The sequence below is a fragment of the Rhamphochromis longiceps genome, linkage group LG11, assembly GCF_057381845.1.
Source record: "Rhamphochromis longiceps isolate RC_006_pf linkage group LG11, R_longiceps_female_GT1.1, whole genome shotgun sequence".
Classification (NCBI taxonomy): Eukaryota; Metazoa; Chordata; class Actinopteri; order Cichliformes; family Cichlidae; genus Rhamphochromis; species Rhamphochromis longiceps.
Genome location: NC_140567.1, coordinates 22,616,837 through 22,635,245, shown reverse-complemented (window position 1 = coordinate 22,635,245; position 18,409 = coordinate 22,616,837). Strand labels below are relative to the sequence as shown.

The 18,409-nt window shown below is 39.6% G+C and overlaps 2 protein-coding genes across 2 annotated transcripts; one reads left to right on the top strand and one right to left on the bottom strand.

Annotated features, from left to right (window-relative positions):
* Positions 1 to 1,943: 1,943 nt before the first annotated feature.
* On the bottom strand, positions 1,944 to 4,510 carry LOC146659100 (uncharacterized). The gene is made up of 4 exons (XM_085422959.1): positions 4,088 to 4,510; positions 3,812 to 3,866; positions 3,361 to 3,478; positions 1,944 to 3,220 (listed from the first exon to the last, which is right to left on the bottom strand). The coding sequence occupies exons 1-4, from the start codon at positions 4,382 to 4,384 to the stop codon at positions 3,187 to 3,189; spliced, it is 504 nt and encodes a 167-aa protein (XP_085279085.1). The 5' UTR covers positions 4,385 to 4,510; the 3' UTR covers positions 1,944 to 3,186.
* A 576-nt stretch (positions 4,511 to 5,086) lies between these two features.
* LOC146659099 (uncharacterized) lies at positions 5,087 to 8,455 on the top strand. Its single transcript, XM_085422958.1, has 4 exons — positions 5,087 to 5,547; positions 6,768 to 6,822; positions 6,958 to 7,072; positions 7,179 to 8,455. The coding sequence occupies exons 1-4, from the start codon at positions 5,257 to 5,259 to the stop codon at positions 7,528 to 7,530; spliced, it is 813 nt and encodes a 270-aa protein (XP_085279084.1). The 5' UTR covers positions 5,087 to 5,256; the 3' UTR covers positions 7,531 to 8,455.
* Positions 8,456 to 18,409: the final 9,954 nt, after the last annotated feature.

Below are 18,409 nucleotides of genomic sequence, written 5' to 3'. Positions count from 1 at the left end.
GCGGTGACAATCCAGCAAAGTGGAAGCCTGTTGTCCTCCTTCCTGTATCCTGACCGATACACCATCTTGTTAGCTGCTGAACCTAAAAGAACTAGCCCTCACCACAAGTACTCCTCAACATCCCCATCTCCAAGCCTGGAACAAGTATTGCATCGCTTTGCAGTGATCCTGAAGCATCATCCACAACACACCAACCCCAGCTGATATGCATCGGTGATCTAAAGAGGGCAACCAGGCAGTACATCATTGTTGCTAAGAATGACAGAGTAACCATTTCTCTGAATGATGGCCTGACGTGTGCTGTGGATAAGCTTTTCAAACTGTACTGGGTATGTAACTTGTCCTATCCAGCACCACTTGGCTCCGTCTTCACCTTCTTTGAGTTTGTCTATGACCTGCCGCTGTCCACCCAAAGGAAAACCAAAGTACTGGAGCTGATTGCACAGATTAAAGGATGCAAGTAAAATGTTCACCTGTCCAAAATGTAGAGAGTCTCTGTTCACAGAGGTGAGAAACCTCATTTGGCATCTTTGTCAAATACACTGCTTATCAGGACTGACCATTTTTATACCTATGCAGTGGAAAGGACAGACAATATGAACTGATTGGCTGAAATTTTTGATTTTCGTATTTAAACCCAAGGTACAAAATTGTATAACCTGGATGCTATATTCGCCAAAATGTATGTTTTTCTGTTCGCATGCAACTGCACATTTGTTAAATGTTGACAATTTGTTGAAGATGACAATTGTTACCTTTAAAATTTTTAATTCATGTATTGTCTGGATTATATCAGAACATTATATATATATATATATATATATATATATATATATATATATATATATATATATATATATATATATATATGATTGCCCTTTTTTCAATTTTTTTGACATTTTAATGATCTAGAGAGATAGAAAGCTAGTCGGATATGAATTTTGTTTGATTTTGTCAAGTAGAAATTGTGATATAGCTTTGGCTAAAATTTAATTTAAAACATTTTAATTGAAAAGATTCTGACAGCTGTTGTTCATTCAGTTTGTAATGATTTATAATATGCCAAATAAAAAATGGAATTCAATAAATGTATAATATATACCCATCTTTTTTCTCCTTTTTTAAAAAAAACAATTGAAATGTACACATTTTAACACATCTTTGTGTCAAAATAACACATCCTTGTGTTTACATTTTTTAACACAGAAGATGTGTTAAAGGAGCAGACACATTAATTGTGTTAAAACTGACACATCATGTGTTGTCCCTAATATGATGCAGCACATGTGTTAAAATTTAACACATGATGTGTCAATTTTAACACATCCCTTCTAAGAGTGCAGCTCAGCAGCTTCTGAAATACTCACACCTGCCTGTCTGGGACCAACAACCCTGCCACCTTCAGAGTCATTTAAATCACTTTCCTTCTTCATTCTGATGCTCAGTTCTAACTTGAGCAGGTCATTTAAATGTTTACATGCCAGAATGTTTTGAGTTGGTGCCAAATGATTAGCTATTCGGATATTAATAAAAAAGATAATAAGATGACATTTTAAAAGTTTGCAAGTGGGTAGAGGTTGAAGGAGAGGTAGCAATTATTTCTGTAACAACTTTCAAAAGAACAACAACAGCAAAACAAAACATTTAGAATATTAATGCATTATTTATAATAATAATTTGTGATTATCATATGTTTGTAATTGATTCAGTGTCGTTATATACTTTACAAATACAGGTTATTTTCAATACAAGGCTATACAAGTCGAATTTCCCAGAGGAACCCACCCGAGGGATTAATAAAGTTCTATCTTATCTTATCTTATCATGAAACCATAAGGAAAGGCATCTTGCCTGCAGATTAGCTGAAGGCGGTAAAGGGAACTGCATGAACGCAAAGGTAAAGGTAAAACAATATTTAGAAATGAGCAATAATAAGGTTGCGCTTGTTAACTTATAGGAACTTTAGGAACACAAAACGCTTTATTTAGTAATTGTACATCCATACAGCACTCATTAAACCCACAATAAATGCTTTTGGCAATCTAATTTCATACAAGACGTTTTGTAACAAGTTCAGTGTACTCAGATTGTACTTTTAATAGTTTCCTCCAAACAAGATCCCCTGTAAGAAAGTGTTTCGTCAGTTGTATCAGCACAATATCAGTAACATGCTCTGTCTTAACCTAGGTTCTGCACTAGGGGGAGTTAAAGGAGCATTAATTTGAACAGACGTGATAATTTAGGTTTTGCCTCTTAAATCTAAAATGTTTTATCATTTTGGCTTCCTTTATATTCAGAGTCGTATTAACTGATATATACAATGCTTTTACACTTTTACACACATTGCATCTATTTTCTAGACTGCTTAAAGGTCTGCTGTTTATGGCCCAAAGCATTAATAGTACATCAAATTTATAAAAACCAAACAGAAACTGAATAAAATCTGGGTCCGTGTGTCCTTTAAAAAAACTATCTGGTTTATTTTACTACAAGAAATTACAGGAACTATTTTAGCAAAAATATTGTTTCCACGATCATAAAACCAGTGCAAAATAACTGCAAGGTCGCTTTTTCATTACTGCCTGAGCTAAAATGAAAGTGTTGTACATTGTTACAATAATAAGTGAACTTTTGCTATTTTTTATTACATTCGAAAGAATAACTAAAAAATAGTAAAACATAATATGATAAAAGGAGACACTACAGTGTTTCACATCAGGTACCCAACCATAGCAGTTAAACAGCTTCTGCAGGGGTTATTTCAGCTCGAACACACTGTCACAGAACGCTCAGACAGACGTGGCAAACGTTGATACGAGGGTCACTTTAACCAAACCATAATCTTTCCCTATAACTAACCAAATAGTTATTTCTATTATTTACATTGCTTATTTCTATTGTTATATCATCATATTAGGCGCAACATTTTGAGCACATAGAATTTTTGTCGGATGATCCCCACATTATACATTACAAATACAACCTTCATTGCCTTCTTATGATATGAAATGAATTCTATTTCTCTATTCCACATGTCTGTATACTTGTTCTCTGAGTGAATGCACAGAATTTCTTTTCTTTTTTTGTTATTATTCCATAATAACCTTAGAGGTGATACAAAACTTGGATGCACAAATATTTTTCTGAAAAAGTTGGTAGTTATTGTTGAACAGTTCTGAGGTGACTTCACTGTGATTGTTGAAGATCTTCACACAACTTCCTGAAAAATCAAGAAATCAAAAGACAGTTTTCAGTTTTGCAATAGAGGCGTGTTAAATAGACTTGTACAGTAGCCCCCAGTAGTGATCTATGGTAATCCAATTTATTATTGACGATGCATGCTGGTGATTAAAATCTTACCGTCCTTTGTCCTTGGTTGTATCAAGAAAGGCACAGACTGCTTTATCTCTATTAAAAATCTCCTCTTTCAAGCTCTGAATGTTCTCCTGGGCTTTACTTTTAGCCGCTTCATGATTGTCTGAGACAATAAAAGATAATAACATATGAGAGTGTAAATGTATTATTTGAAACTGGTAGCTTTGCGTTCCAAGTAAGCCCGTGTGGCTCAGTGTTGCAACAGCTGGTTTTACAGGTTTTTCATAAAGGAATGTAAAAATGAAACAGTTCTTTTTCTGCTTTTGTAGACAATTGGGGGGGACGACACCCAGTGCATTTAAAAATGCAAACAGAGAAATGCTTGTCTTATTCTCCTATGTGATCCATATCATTGTATAGAAGCAAACATATTTGTAGATCTGTCAGTCCAGAGCTCATAACAACAAAGCAGAACTTAAACAGAAAGCTGGCTTACCTTTGAGTTGATCTATTTCCCCAGTTGTACTATCCCTCGTCTTCTCCGCCTTCTCCTAATGCGAAAACAAGTGGAAGTCAGCAGTTACGGTTTACTGCGGAATGAAGCTCAAATAGAGACAATCAAGCAAATACTTAAATGTATTACAGTTAGTCACATGATCATTTTCTTTTTTTTCTTTTTGTTAATGTTTAGACTGCACGAGCATGCAAATGAATTAAAACCTGTGGAGAGTCGAAGTGCAATTGTGTGCGTGTGTGCGCCCGCGAGCCTTGCCTTCTCCGTGGTACAGGCCGCCAGACTTTTACCCGCGTCCTCCGATGACTTTTCAATTTCTGCCTTTTTCTTTTTCAGTTGTTCCACCTTTGTGTTGACGTCGTCCAGCGATTTCTGCAGCTCGGAGATTTTGGCTTTCAGTTCGACTATGCCTTCCTCTTTCCTGGTAACCTGCGCCGAGTTCTCCACTAAGCGGAATTTTAAGTGACTCAGGCGGAATTCCTGATGCACGACCTGGAAAATCAAGACACCCATCACAACAACACTCAGGCCAACTAACGCCATCGCCAGCTTCATCTTGGTTTCGACGGGGAGACACGGGATACACGATGAAGAACTCTTGAGGGTCACTTGTTCATCCCAGGTCTCCGACCTTGCGCACGCGTCTCCTTACCAGTCCGCCGGTGTGACGGGAAACTTGCAGGCTGCGTTACCTGCTGAACTGGATGGGCGTGACAAACCACCTGTTTCCTCCTGTGGCACTCCCTCTCTCTCGCTTGCTCTTGTTGGCAGTCACTTAAACAAACACTTGGGATGTATTTGCATCATGATCAGCCTATCTCGAGCCTTTCTCTTATAGGCCTAACATCTGCTGTTTGCTTTCAACATAGTACACACACACACACACACACACACACACACACACACACACACACACACACACACACATATATATATATATATTTATTTATTTATTTTAAAGAAAGGCAGTTCACTATATTTTCTACAGAACTATATGTGCGTTTACCTTCGTACATATTTTTTTGAATTATGGAGGTTATTATTTGGCCTACTAATTTATATACGTGTGTGTGCGTGTGTGTGTGTGCGTGTGTGTGTGTGTGTGTGTGTGTGTGTGTGTATACAGGCCTACATGCATGACCACATGCCTATTAAGGCAAACCAGTTTGCTCAAAGCCAACAGGCCCAACCTGTCTATCTTTAGACACGGCATGCTAGGAGAGGGCGTGTTTACTGACGAGCTCAGGAACAACCACAATGATTAAAGTCCAATCCAGGTAACAGCAGGTGACTCACTAATTCATTCACGGTGTTGCCAGGGTCACGCACAGAGCAACTTTGCTCGTGAACGTCGAAGAGGCCGCTCTGTAAGAAGATCCGCTCTTCACTTTCCACAGTAAAGGAAGGCTCTCAACGCCGGGCAAACAATGAAGTCATTTTTGCTACCTGCGACCATAGTGGTGTCGGTCGCTTTAGTGGGGATCATGAAACTGCGGAAAGGTGAGCACGAAAAATACGAGAAGCAGTTCAAGTTTCAGGATGTCAGACTGCGGGTTGCCTATGATGTGCTGGGAGAATATCAGAACGATAAGGCAGAGAAGCAGAACATGCTGGAAAAGGCCAGCACTGCGCATAAAGCGCTGGAGGAGGAGGTGAACAAGCTCCAGACCGACGGGGACAAGTCAAAGGGAGATGCGAAATCCTGCCAGGGAGACCTGGTGAGTAGAAATATTTATAATTATTAGGTTCACACAGTTGTATTCCTTTTGTTTCTTTGTAATTCTTACGGGTAGAGACAGCTAGTGTAACTCCCAAAACCCGTTCCACCTGTTGAGGAGCATAGGTGTACTCGGGTGCACTCAGAAAATCAGGCTTATCCGCCTGACAGTGGACTTTATGCCACCACTAAACTGAAGCTGATTTCCTACATTACTGTACAAAATATCAGTCTTTGACATCCAGCACCCCCGCTTTTGAAGATTAGGCTTAAAACTTGATAAAGTATATAGATGGATCCCGTAGCTATGCTGCAATGGGTTTGTGATTTCACTTCCCATGATGCACGTTTCTTCTTCACCACATTGCATCCAATTATTAATTAATATGAGTAACAGCGTACATGGTCGTTTGTATTGGCAAGTTCCTCATATGTAGGCTACGTACGTGTTTTGATTTATAGCTTGTTTTGTCTTCGTGGTTTTTGAGGCCGTCTAATGGTTAATGCAAGAAGAAACACCTGTAAATTCTTCATCATGTGAACTGTTCTGGCTCAGTCATTTCTGATTTATGATATAACCCAATTCTAAATCTTTCTGCTGCAGCAGTAGTTTTGGCCTGTCTGCCTGTGGTTTCTTCCTGTTAAAAGGGAGATTTTCCTTTCCGCTGTCACCAAATGCTTACTCAGAGGTGTCATTTGATTGTTGGCTTGTTCTCTGTATTGTTACAGGGTCTGTGCCATATAATATAAAATGCCTTGATGTGATTGATGTTGTGATTTGGATCTAAAAAAAAATGATGATTTTTTTTTTGTTAATTCAAACAATATATTATAGCCTCTGCTGTATATATTGCAGGCCCTATTGGGAAAGTTAGCATACTCCTTCACCCAAAGAAACAGTAGTGGATGGTGCTTTCAACTGTAAGAAAAACAGCATGTAGGCTAGTGCTTATGCTAGGTCTATAAATGCTATATATCTTCTACATGCCACATTACCAAATGGAAGTGCCTTTGCTGTGTAGCATCATTGTGCATGTGGCTGAGGAGAAAGCCAAGCGAGCCACTATTTTACTCCACTTTGGTTCTTGTGGGTTTTTTCTCTCCAAATCATTTATATTTACATACTTATCACATTCACATTCTGCAAACCATTTGTGCAAATTTGATCTCTGTGGTTTCACCAGTGCTTTGTGTTGCTGAGCTTTTTCTTTGCATTTGCAGAAGACAATAACAGATGAGGTGGCAGCAGCAAAGATACAGTTAAAAAGTCTGAAAGGTAAGTGATGGTTTATGAAGTCTAGTGAATGAAAGTAGTCGTGTAGTTGGAAGTAAAGAAAGTAAAGACTTTTTTGTATGTTTTACTAAGCTCATACTAGCTTCGAACCCATCTTGTAATTTATAACACTTACAGCTCACCAGGAAAAAGAGAAGACGAGCTGGACAACAGAAGAAGACACTCTGAAGCAGGAACTAGCAAAATACAGCTCAGCGTGCCAGTTCATAAAAACAGATATTGCAGAAGCTAGGTATGGTTACCTCTTTGATTAACATAAATCAGCAGAGCCTACTATTATATGTATTGTGATATTGATGCACATATTATATTTTTATTGTAATTTTTTCTGTTAAAAGAACTCTGTGTGGAATACAAGAGCAACCAAAAGCTGAAGCCCCCAAACAAGAAGAGGCAAAGGGCAAGGCCCCCAAACAAGAAGAGGCAAAGGGCGAGGCCCCCAAACAAGAGCAACCAAAGGCCGAGGCCCCCAAACAAGAGCAACCAAAGGCCGAGGCCCCCAAACAAGAGCAACCAAAGGCCGAGGCCCCCAAACAAGAAGAGGCAAAGGCCGAGGCCCCCAAACAAGAGCAACCAAAGGCCGAGGCACCCAAACAAGAAGAGGCAAAGGCCGAGGCCCCCAAACAGGAGCAACCAAAGGCCGAGGCTCCCAAACAACAAGAGGCAAAGGCTGAGGCCCCCAAGGCTTAAAAGGCTAAAGGAATTGGACCCATAAGATCAGGCATGGATACTAGTATCCTGGACTTGGTCTAATTTGGTGTGTGATATACAAAGCCTTCCCTGTAAAAGAGTTTGTCTGGATGGGAGAATATGTTCATTTAAAACCCATATATATCTTTCTCCCCTCAGTCATGTCGCTGACCTGTTACTAGTTGTACTACTCACTCTTCCAGCCTCTTGTTTCCATCCCAACTTTTAATATTAACCTTGTTTAAGAGGAACAATGTTTATCTGCTCTGGTTTAGTTGAATTCATGGCACAAAAGTAATGCAAAACTGTAAACTAACTATGTTTTGACTGATTGGTTGTATGCATGTAATATCTTGTAAACAGTATGCTTGAGTTTAGGTTTAAAAAATTTAAATGAAAAAAAATGAAATGCATGTCTTTTGGCATTTTCAAACAGTAGGGGGAATATTTCTGTAATGTAAGTTCAAAGTCTGCACAGCAGTCTTTTTTAAAATTAAGTAGCAGAATAATTACACAGAAATGCACTAAGAGTTATTATAGTGCAAAAAATCCTCAATTATATATGCAGGGCACATTATTGTTCTTAGAAATGGAACATCATGATCATTTGTGTGTGAAATGGAGTACTGTGGCATGCTGCAAATTTTGGTATCAATCAGATACCAAGTAAAAGGGACAATATTGCCAATACCAATAATGGTATCAATGCTTTTAGATTTATTACTTATAAAGGCAGCTTATGGAGGGAAGAGCCACGTGTCAAGACTTTTGAGATGAATCATCATAAGTTTGCAATTTCTGAACACATTTTAATGACCAGTAAATCAATGATTTTTACTTTCAACATCACACCTTTCAGCATTTCATGTTTTAAAAAAAAAAAAAAAAATTGGGATACCTGAAATGAAATGTACCAATCTCTAAAGCACTTTGAGTCAACTTCTCTTGTTTAAATGTGCTATAGGCTATAAATAAAACAGATGTGACAACACAAAAAGGTTCAGATATTTTTATATTGGGTGTTTGCGGAATATTTACATTTTTTAAAAAGTATTAATTTGACACAATCCAGTCGGCTACATACTGAACTAGAGGATAGAAACAAGGTATTGATCCTATCGCGCTAGTATTAATATGATACCACTACCAGCGCTGGTATCGATACTTGCTGTGCTTGCTTTATTTCCAGGCTTACTGACCGCTCAAAGTGCTATACACCACAAGTCACATACTCTTATACAGCACCTCATTCAACAAAGTTCAACCCCTGTATCTGCTTTACATCCACAACTAATTCAGAAAAAACAAGTAACCTAACATCTCTGGACTGTAGGAGGAATACAGAGTACCTACACAGGAGAACCATTAACCAGATTCAAGATTCAAGAGTCAAGATTCAAAGTGTTTATTGTCATGTGTACAGAAGAAATGGCATTTCTCTGTGCAATGAAATTCTTCCTTTGCTGTCCATACACAAATGCCAAGTTAGGTAGGGTTGATGGAACAAGATAAATAAGGATATGTTCATGGATGTTCAGGAGTCTGATAGCAGTGGAGAAGAAGGAGTTGTTGACTCGAGATGTTCTGGATTTCGGACTTCTAAACCTTCATCTCGAGGGCAGACGTGTGGTTTCTGGTGATCTTCTCCACAGCGGGTCAGTTGCTCTCCACAGTGCAGCTGTAGAAGCTGCTGAGGATCTTGACTGACATCCCAAATTTCCTCAGCTTCCTCAGGAAATACAGCCGCTGCTGAGCCTTCTTGACCAGCTGTGTAGTGTTCAGTGACCAGGTGAGGTCCTCAGTGATGTGGACACCCAGGTACCTAAAGCTGCTCACCCTCTCCACTTCACTCTCCTGGATAAACAGCGGCTGGTGAGGCCTCTTCTTCTTCCTCACGTCCACTATCATCTCCTTTGTTTTGTTAGTGTTGAGGGTGAGGTTGTTGTCCTCACACCATGACACCAGACAGGCCACCTCTCTCCTATAAGCCGCTTCATCCCCTCCAGTAATGCGACCGATCACTGCAGTGTCATCCGCGAACTTAAGTATGATGTTCTCTTTGTTGGAGGCGACACAGTCGTGACTGTACAGGGTGCAGAGGATGGGGCTGAGGACGCAACCCTGTGGAACTCCAGTGTTTGTAATAATGCTGACTGAAGTCCTGTTGCTGATCCTGACAGACTGAGGCCTGCCAGTCAAAAAGTTCTGTAGCCAGTCGCAGAGGGTGGGGTGCAGGCTGAGTGCAGACAGTTGCTGATGAGTTCGTAAGGGATGACCGTGTTGAAGGCGGAGCTATAGTCAGCAAAGACTACCCTGATATTTCTCTTAATATCACCACTCTCTCAAAACACTTTGCAATGATTCGAGTAAGTGCAACTGGTCATTTAGTCATTTAGGCAGGTGGCGGGGCTTTTCTTGGGGTGAGGGATGATAGTTGTGGTCTTGAAGCATGTGGGAACGATGCTCTGACTGAGGGAAAGGTCAAAGATGGAGGTGAGAACATCAGCCAGCTCATTCACATGCTCTAAGGGCCCTTCCAGGGATGTTGTCTGGTCCTGATGCTTTGCGGGGGTTGATCTTCCTCAGGATTTTGTGCACTTGGTCTATTGAGACCGCTGGCGGGGGAGACAGTCGGGTAATCTGGGGTTTCTGGGAGGTCTGGAGGGTCTGGGAGATCTGGGAGGTCTGGGAGGTCTCAAAGCGGGTGTAAAACAGGTTGAGATCATCCATCAGCCTGCGTGCAGAGTTGATGGTGTTGGTGGTGGCCCTATACTCTGTGATATGCTGCAGGTCTTGCCACATCCGCCCGGGGCCAGCAGAAGAATGGAAGCCATCCAGCTGCTCTCTCTACTGCCTCTTAGCTGCTGTAATGGCTTTCCTCAGTCCGTACTACGAAGCTTTGTGCTCCATCTCATTGCCTGATCTGAATGCAGCATCCTCCACTTTGATCCAGGGCTTCTGGTTGAGGAACTTTCTGATTTGTGTGGTGGGCACAATATTGTCAACACAGGTGCTGATGTACCCAGTCACATATTCAGCATAGTCCTGTATGTTGACAGAACAGTTCTCCTTAGTGGCTGCAGTTTGAAACACATCCCAATCTGTTTGAGCAAAACAGTCCTGCAAGATGCTCTCAGTTTCTGGGGTTCTCTGGGGATCAAACCAGGAACCTTATTGCTGTGGGAGGACACTGCTGTTGTTTTAAGCCGACAAAATTCTTCCTTAGTAGATTAAAAAACACTGTGGGCCACCACCAATCACAATTTTATCCTGATCCCTATCAGTATCCTTTAAAATACCACCAATACATTTCAATCAGATACATTTTTTACAGCAAAGGTGCACATTATAGGTTAGCTATTTATAGCACCAAATCACAACAACAGTTGCCTCAACCAGCACATTATAGTAAGGTAAAGACCCTACAATAACACAGAGAAAGCCAATGTAATAACATTTTTCAAAACAATGAAATCGTACAATTTATATCCATGAGTCCATGAAATATTTGAAACATCTAATAGTTGGATTAACACCATTCTGATATGGTGTTAAATGTCATTATGAGCATCAAGAAGAAATACTTTTTGTTCAGAAATGATCTTTTAGTTTCTGATTGCCACCCAGCTGCAAAGAACCTTTGTGTGATTTTTGGCAGTGCTTCTATGCAAAGTAAATTCCTCAGTAAGCTGGAGGCTTACCACCCTTCACGTGACTTTGAGAGAGTAATTCAAACCTTTAATACTGCTTGATTAGACTGTTGTAATTCTCTCATTGTTGGGTTTGATCTAGGGTTGCCAACTCCCTGAAAAATAAATAAGGGACACCTCGTGGCCAGGGCCGGGCAACCCAGTTGTCTTCACCCTTCCCAGTGTGGTGAATTTTCTAGCTCTTTTTTTGTGTGTGAAATTATTTTTTTAACCATTTGACTTGAATTTGATTTAAGCAGATGCATATTCTTTGTGATATGACCATATGGGAAACAAATGATCATTTAGCCATTTATTTTTAGCTCAAAATGACAACATTAACACAGTAAAACAGGTCTCTTTCTTAAACAGAAGTCTGTCATGCTTAACTTTTGAGAATATAAGTAAATCTTTCTTTAAAAGAACTCTGTCCTGCTTAACTTAAAATTATATAAATTAATAGAAAGCAATACAACAAAAATATTCTTGTAACAGTGCACATATAGTGCATTTAGTACAATTGGCTTCAGTTGAGGTATTATTTCAGCTTTTCTAATGCTAATCAGCTGCTCCTGTTTGTAAACCCACTTGTTCCCATGATTACGCATCTTAACTCATCATCATTATTCATCTATGTATTACTTTTATGTATTAGTGATCTATTTGTTGTAATCATCTATTCTTGCAGTTGTTTATTACACAAAATAAGTTATATTATCACACTTCTGGCCACATAGCGCTGATATTCACTGCACATGCCCATATTAACCTTAACCAGAGGGTTTAAAAAAACAAACCAGTGTTTACATACCATATCTGCTTCTGCCATGGCCTGGCGGACAAGAAATTGGTTAAGGGTTCCCCGAGCTTTCACGCCCCTCATGTTCTTCATGTGCCCACCACTAGAAGCATGCCTATGGAAAAAGTGCTCCGGCACAGTGCAGTGCGCTTTATAGGCGTTATCGTGCATTTTCCCAGCCCAGTGTTTTCCTTTTCCCATTCCTCCCTGTACTTTCGCAGCCTTTTTTTCTTTCTCTGGGCGAACAAATATTGCTGCTCTAATGCTGGGCTCACACTGTGCGATTTTTGGCCCATTTTGAGACGATTTTTGAGTCATGCGACCGATTTGGTGATCGGCCCGATTTTGGTCTTCATCGTGCGTCGTGTAGTATACGTGGGGTAACGAGAAGCGATTAACACCTCGAGCAGCTCCCGATCATCAATCGCTCGTGAGCCGCTCACACTGCTCACGCGCAAACAGGTAAACGTCGGTGAAAAAGACGGAGCAGCACGGCAGTGCAGCGTGTGATCTGGACACAAGCGATGGAGGCACAACTTGTAGAACTTTGGAAAGCTCATCCGAGCCTTTTCGATGTGGCCTCACAAAATTATCACGACCACAACAACCGTTAAAATAGTTGGATTTACATTGCTGCTTAATCACAGCTGCCTGATCAATGTTTTTCATTAGCAATTTGGCAAAGTTGATGGTGGTGGTGTGCGTGTCTGTGTGAGTGAGTGAAAGACAGAGAGAGCGAGCGACAGATTTTCTGTTATAACCTTCATTTTATGGAGGCACAGTGTGAGCACTCAGGTCGCATCAGAGCATCGGGTGGTATAGTGTGAGACCCTGCATCGTGACCTACCAACTTCTAACCCCTGCGAGTCAATCGTGCAGTTTGAGCAGGAGCTGAATAACGTGACTGAAAAAATCGCACAGTGTCTGCCCAGCTTTAGGTGTACTGTCGTCCGAGACTTGCACCGCAGTGTCGGCGTTTGTTTCCCTGTTGGCCATGCTTCTTGTTGTGGTCATCTGTTGTCTTCCGGTATTTTCTCCATAAGCGACCTTTCCTCGACCAATGAGATGAGCGGTAATCTGAATTGTCATACTCGAATTGTCAAAAGTGTGCTGTCAGCTCATTGGTCACAAAGCAGGAGAGGGGCTGGGAATTATGTTTTCAAACAAAGCGTTAATTCCATAAACATTTATAGACTACTTTTGATTCTCACTGTATTACGGGACAAAGTGCGTCCCTTATTAGCTCAATACGGGACGTGTACTTTTGTTTCTAAATACGGGACGATTCCGTTTTTTAAGGGACGGTTGGCAACCCTAGTTTGATCCGTTGTCACTTGTTGGCTGTGGGCTGTATAAAATGCTTGCCTTCTGGTAGGAAAAATAGGACGTGATCATGTCACACCTGTACTGGCATCTTTACATTCCAGGATCCAGTTTAAAAATGAACTTACTTGCTTTTAAGAGTTTGAATGGCCTGGCACCACGCTACTTAACTGAGCTTTTACAGTCCTACCTGCTGCCAAAGCACTGAGGCCTACAAACCATGCAAAATCAGTCTTATGTATGGTGCTTTATAATGCATATAGTGTATTTATTGGTGATTTAATTATTTTTTTATTGGATATTTAGCATAACCTGTGTAGCACTTTTGTAAAATACAGTATAGAGATAAACTTTGACTTGACTTGCAGCAGGTGCACTTAGTAAACTAGTCCCTGAGTTTCTCTGTACCTAAAAGTGTAAAGCAGAGCTAAAGTTTTTTGTTTGTTTGTTTGTTTTTTAGACAACAACAAAAAAACAAGTGTCTGAAAGCATTAATGAAAAATCAATATATGTAACATTTCTCACAGCTTTGCTAAAGAGTGCAAACAGATGGTGACCTTCCTCTCACTCTCCCTGCCATAAAGTAATTTATATTAGTTGGCCGAGAACACATTGCACACAATAGTTAAGGCGTGGGACTTGTAAGGCGCATGGTTGTGAAATACTGTTCCTGCCCACTAACCTGTATCCTGGTTGCACAGGTAATAGTTTATGCATGCAAACACAAACAGAATGAGAAAGAACAATGAACCAGTCAGACAGTGTTTTTATGTATTGAATAATGCTGCTGTCCTCCATTCTGCTCCTTCGTGAAGGCGTTTGTGTGTCGGTTTCATATTTGACTGCATGTAAATATAAGCTGGCGGAAAAAAAACTAAATGCTGCACAACTAAAATAAAAATGGAAAGCATCTTCCACTTTTGCTTTCACTGTGAACCTATTAACCGTATGTACATCTGATTTGTGTCTTGGACGCTGTGTTCTGGCCTTTAGTTTGGATCACTTTTATTAATTTATTTTCCTCTGTTAGATAACTCCTCCACGTCCAGCGCTGAAAACACAGAGATATTGAATAACCACTGTTAACCTTGTCTGCCTCGCTCCTTTTTAGTGACCCTGCCTCTGCGTCAGTATGTGTGTGCATGAGAGAGAGAGAGAAAGAGCGAGCATAATTAACTGACCAATCGCAGAACCCAGAGCTTTGATGCATCACTCTATATAAACTTCAGTCTGTTATTCTTGTGAAGCTTCGGCTGTACAGCTTGTGTTCTGGTCGATCGTACAGTGTCATTATTTGTGTGTCCTCCATCAGTCCACAGTTGCTCTATCTAATTGTTAATTTTAGGTGTATATATTAATATAACATGAATATTACATAGGGTTATTCATAGCATATATGTTAAACGATATATAACATGAGCTACAGGGGGTAGAAATGACTGCATGAACACATATACGTTTGAAATGAAGAGTTGATTGACTGAAAGTCTTACTCAGAGATGAGAACATTTAAGGGTGTCTGTCTGTCGGGTTCAGCATTCATGAATTGACTTTATTATTAAAGGGTTGTTTTTTTTTAAAGCATTTTATCCTTTAACTAGAAACTTAACCAGAGCAGAGAGAAGACAAGAGGTGAAGAGACAGGTGTAAAATGACATGTGACAGAAGTCCTCACTTGGTGTCAAATCAGGGACGTAGCAGCTCAATCCTACAGAAGGTCTGCTATTCCTTTAGATTTGTTAAGCAGTTGCACAGAAGTGATTACATATGAGATCAGTCCCATTAAATTTAATCATGACTGCATGTAACAATCGGTTACTGCATGATCAGGTTTACAAAATCACTTCATTGGTTGTAATTTGTGTTTAAAGTGATTTACTGTTAGTGATGTTATCTGCCCCTTTTTATAAAAGCACAGAATCAGCACGTTTTCACACTCTTGTGATCCTTTTTCTGTCGGACTAAGACAAGCTGCAAGCAATGTCTTAGTTCTGCAATCTTATCAGCAACACAGCAAAACTAATACTTCAGCTAAACTGAAACCTCTTTCAGATTAACTTAAATTAACTCTTAATCCTTAAACATGTTATTAGAAAACAGAAAAACTTGGACTAAACTAAAGGGATGTAATTTTCCTCTTAGGTCTTTGAGATGAGGGCACTATAAAAAGGCTTTCAAGCAAACTCTTTTGTCTTTAGTAATGCAAAGGATGTTAGTTGTTTTGTTAAATCTCATGCAATTCATTTTTAAAATCACTTTCCTCTGTATCACCCTGTCATCTCTCACTCTGCTTCACACTGCCAGACATCTGCTGGAGATTAAAACACTCCCCCAGGCTCACAATTAGGCAATCGAGGGGCTATCATTCCGCCCCAATAGGCTGACAAGGTCGGCGTCATACCAGGAGAGGATACAGAGGCGGCAGCAAGGGACATTTAATCTGACTGATGTCATAAACGTAAACTGTAGTGTGTGATTTGATGTGTATGAGCAGAAATGTACAATTAAGAATGCACCTGTGTTAAAAAAAAATAGCCAGATTCTCTGTAGGCGATGACGCTGTTTTATGTTTAGCGCAAAAATATGTTAGAGTCGTCGAACACAAAGTGGAAGTTATAACAAACCACCCTGACATTCAGAGGTCACACTGACAGCTGGAGGTCACTGAGATTTTAGAGTCAATCCTCAGTCTGCCTCAATGTCACAAGTCTAGCAGAACCGGTTAAACTTTACAGTCATTCTCACGTTAAAATAAAAATATCAAGCAATTGAAAACATAACAGAGCTATTTAATGAATGTCGATCCATGGACACTAAACAGTGTTCACATTTTGAAGTAAAAGTCAACTTTTTGCCTTTGAATTGATGTGGAGTTTGAAATTAAGGTAATATTGTTTAAAGTTCTGCTTAACACAATAAAATTGGGTATTTCTCAGACAAAAAATTACCTTGTACTGCTTTCACATTTAGATGCTCTCGATTGTTGTAATAATGATGGAAAACATATTTAAAAGGATTTTATTTTCCTCCTGTAACCATGTTCAATGCAAACAAACATAATTTAGAAGTTTTATTTGTTTTAAATATATTTATATTTTTAAAGATAATCTTAGATACGACCTGTGACTTTACTGAAATGACCGTCACATTCACTCTTGTCCTCCCTACAGGCAATAACTGAGTGTTATTTGACTCTGCACTCATGTCAGTGTGTGTGTGTGTGTGTGTGTGTGTGTGTGTGTGTGTGTGTGTGTGTGTGTGTGTGTGTGTGTGTGTGTGTGTGTGTGTGTGTGTGTGTACTCACAGTGGGATGAACATTACATCTATTGATCCAGCTAATGTGGGGAGGAAAGACTGCAGGCCACAGCAGCTGATCAATATACCTTTAATTACATGGGACACAGAGTGTGTGTTACTGAAAGAGTGGATGTTGGTGGTCCCCCCCCCCAAAAAAAAAAAATCAAGGGACTGCATATATATAAATGCTGTCCCACTGGGGACAGGCTCACAGACTCGCACACATTCGACAACATTTTTATTATTTTTCTACTTTTTATTAATCAGCATGCCAGTTTTGCGAAGGACCTGCTGATGGGATGCTGGGACTCCACCTGCGCATAGAGAGAATGAGTGAGTATCTTTATTTTTGTTTGTTTCATTGCTATTAAGAGTGTTTCTTTATGTAGATCATTCCTCTTCTCTTGCCTTTGCACCAACTGTATTTCCTGAAGCTAACAGAGACGCTGATCTCAAATGCCAACACGATCTCTGGCTCCCTCGCCCTCTGGGCCTCTGGTCCGTCTTTTTCTTTCTGGAGAAGGTTGTTCAAGTCAGTATTAGTTAAATTCAGCTCAACAATCTGACTGATTATGCGATGTTTGTCACTTCCTAATTTTTTTTTTACCTCACTGCCTCATGTTTCTTTTGTGCAACAGGTTTTTCCAGCCTGCAGGATTCTTCCTGGTTTGCCAGAAGCTGTGTGATATGTTTGATATTCGGTTGTTCTTGTGCTTTATAATGTCAACTAAATATCAGACATATTCCTACAGAGTCCGGCACTGACTTCTGACCTTGCTTCATCCCTGAAAAAAGGCCTGTGTGACGTGAGACGTTCTGCAAAATAAATATGGCGCCAATGGAAATCTTTACAAGTACATGATTGCAATTCTTAAATAGCAAATTTTTAAAATATATACGTAAATGATTAAGCTTGAGAATGATCTCTTTATACTCTGAATGACGCAAATAAAAAAAATGAGTGAATATCGGCTTCAGCTGTCTGTCCACTCTTTCTCTCAAACACACACAGGCATGTACACAAGTACACAATTACAATCTTGTTACAAACAGCTGACACAGTAAAGACGTGCATTGTTTTGTTTTTTTTGTTTGTTTTCTCTTTAAACGAGGATCTGACTGCATGGAAACATCCTGCTTCATGAGCAAATAGGCGTTGCTGTCAGTGTTTGTCTTACCAGAGAAGAAGTCAGGTCTTTCACGTCCTCCTCTTTATTCTTCCAATCATTTATTTATTTATTTTTTACATTTCAACAATTGAAAAAAAAATTAAACAAAATATAAGGACTTTAGGTAATATTCTGGTTCCCCATCTGCTCTCCTGGAGATTTTCTTTTCCCATTTTTTTCTGGTAGGAATGCAAAATGCGAAATTTTATTTTATTTAATGTCTGACTATTAAGTATCTTTTCCCATAAAATGGAATAGAATAGCCTTTATTGTCGTTGTACATAGTATTATCATGCAATTTGACTTCAACAAAGAGTCCACCCACTGCATTCCTCAAAGGACATTTTATTATGCAATATCTTATATGAATAGGCTGGAAGGAATGTGTCAAATGCAAAACTGGTGGAGCCGGTAGGAAAGATGGTTATCTCCTATTTTCATTCTTTCTTTTTTAATTTCTTTTTATATTTTGCAGGTTTTCAATTAGATAATGGACGTGCTCCCTATGAACGAATCATACCGTACTTTGTGATTATTGCTCCCTTCAATTTTTTTAAAGGTAGACTTAACAAACTGACAAACACAATAAAGCAGAGCCCTCG

Excerpts from the sequence above, each read along its gene's own strand:
- LOC146659099 (XM_085422958.1), top strand. The coding sequence starts at position 5,257 with ATGAAGTCATTTTTGCTACCTGCGACCATAGTGGTGTCGGTCGCTTTA. Across the intron at positions 5,548-6,767 it reads AATCCTGCCAGGGAGACCTG|AAGACAATAACAGATGAGGT; the intron begins GTGAGTAGAAAT and ends TTGCATTTGCAG. Across the intron at positions 7,073-7,178 it reads ACAGATATTGCAGAAGCTAG|AACTCTGTGTGGAATACAAG; the intron begins GTATGGTTACCT and ends TTCTGTTAAAAG.
- LOC146659100 (XM_085422959.1), bottom strand. The coding sequence starts at position 4,384 with ATGAAGCTGGCGATGGCGTTAGTTGGCCTGAGTGTTGTTGTGATGGGT. Across the intron at positions 3,867-4,087 it reads CGGCCTGTACCACGGAGAAG|GAGAAGGCGGAGAAGACGAG; the intron begins GCAAGGCTCGCG and ends TTTTCGCATTAG. Across the intron at positions 3,479-3,811 it reads GGAAATAGATCAACTCAAAG|ACAATCATGAAGCGGCTAAA; the intron begins GTAAGCCAGCTT and ends TTATTGTCTCAG.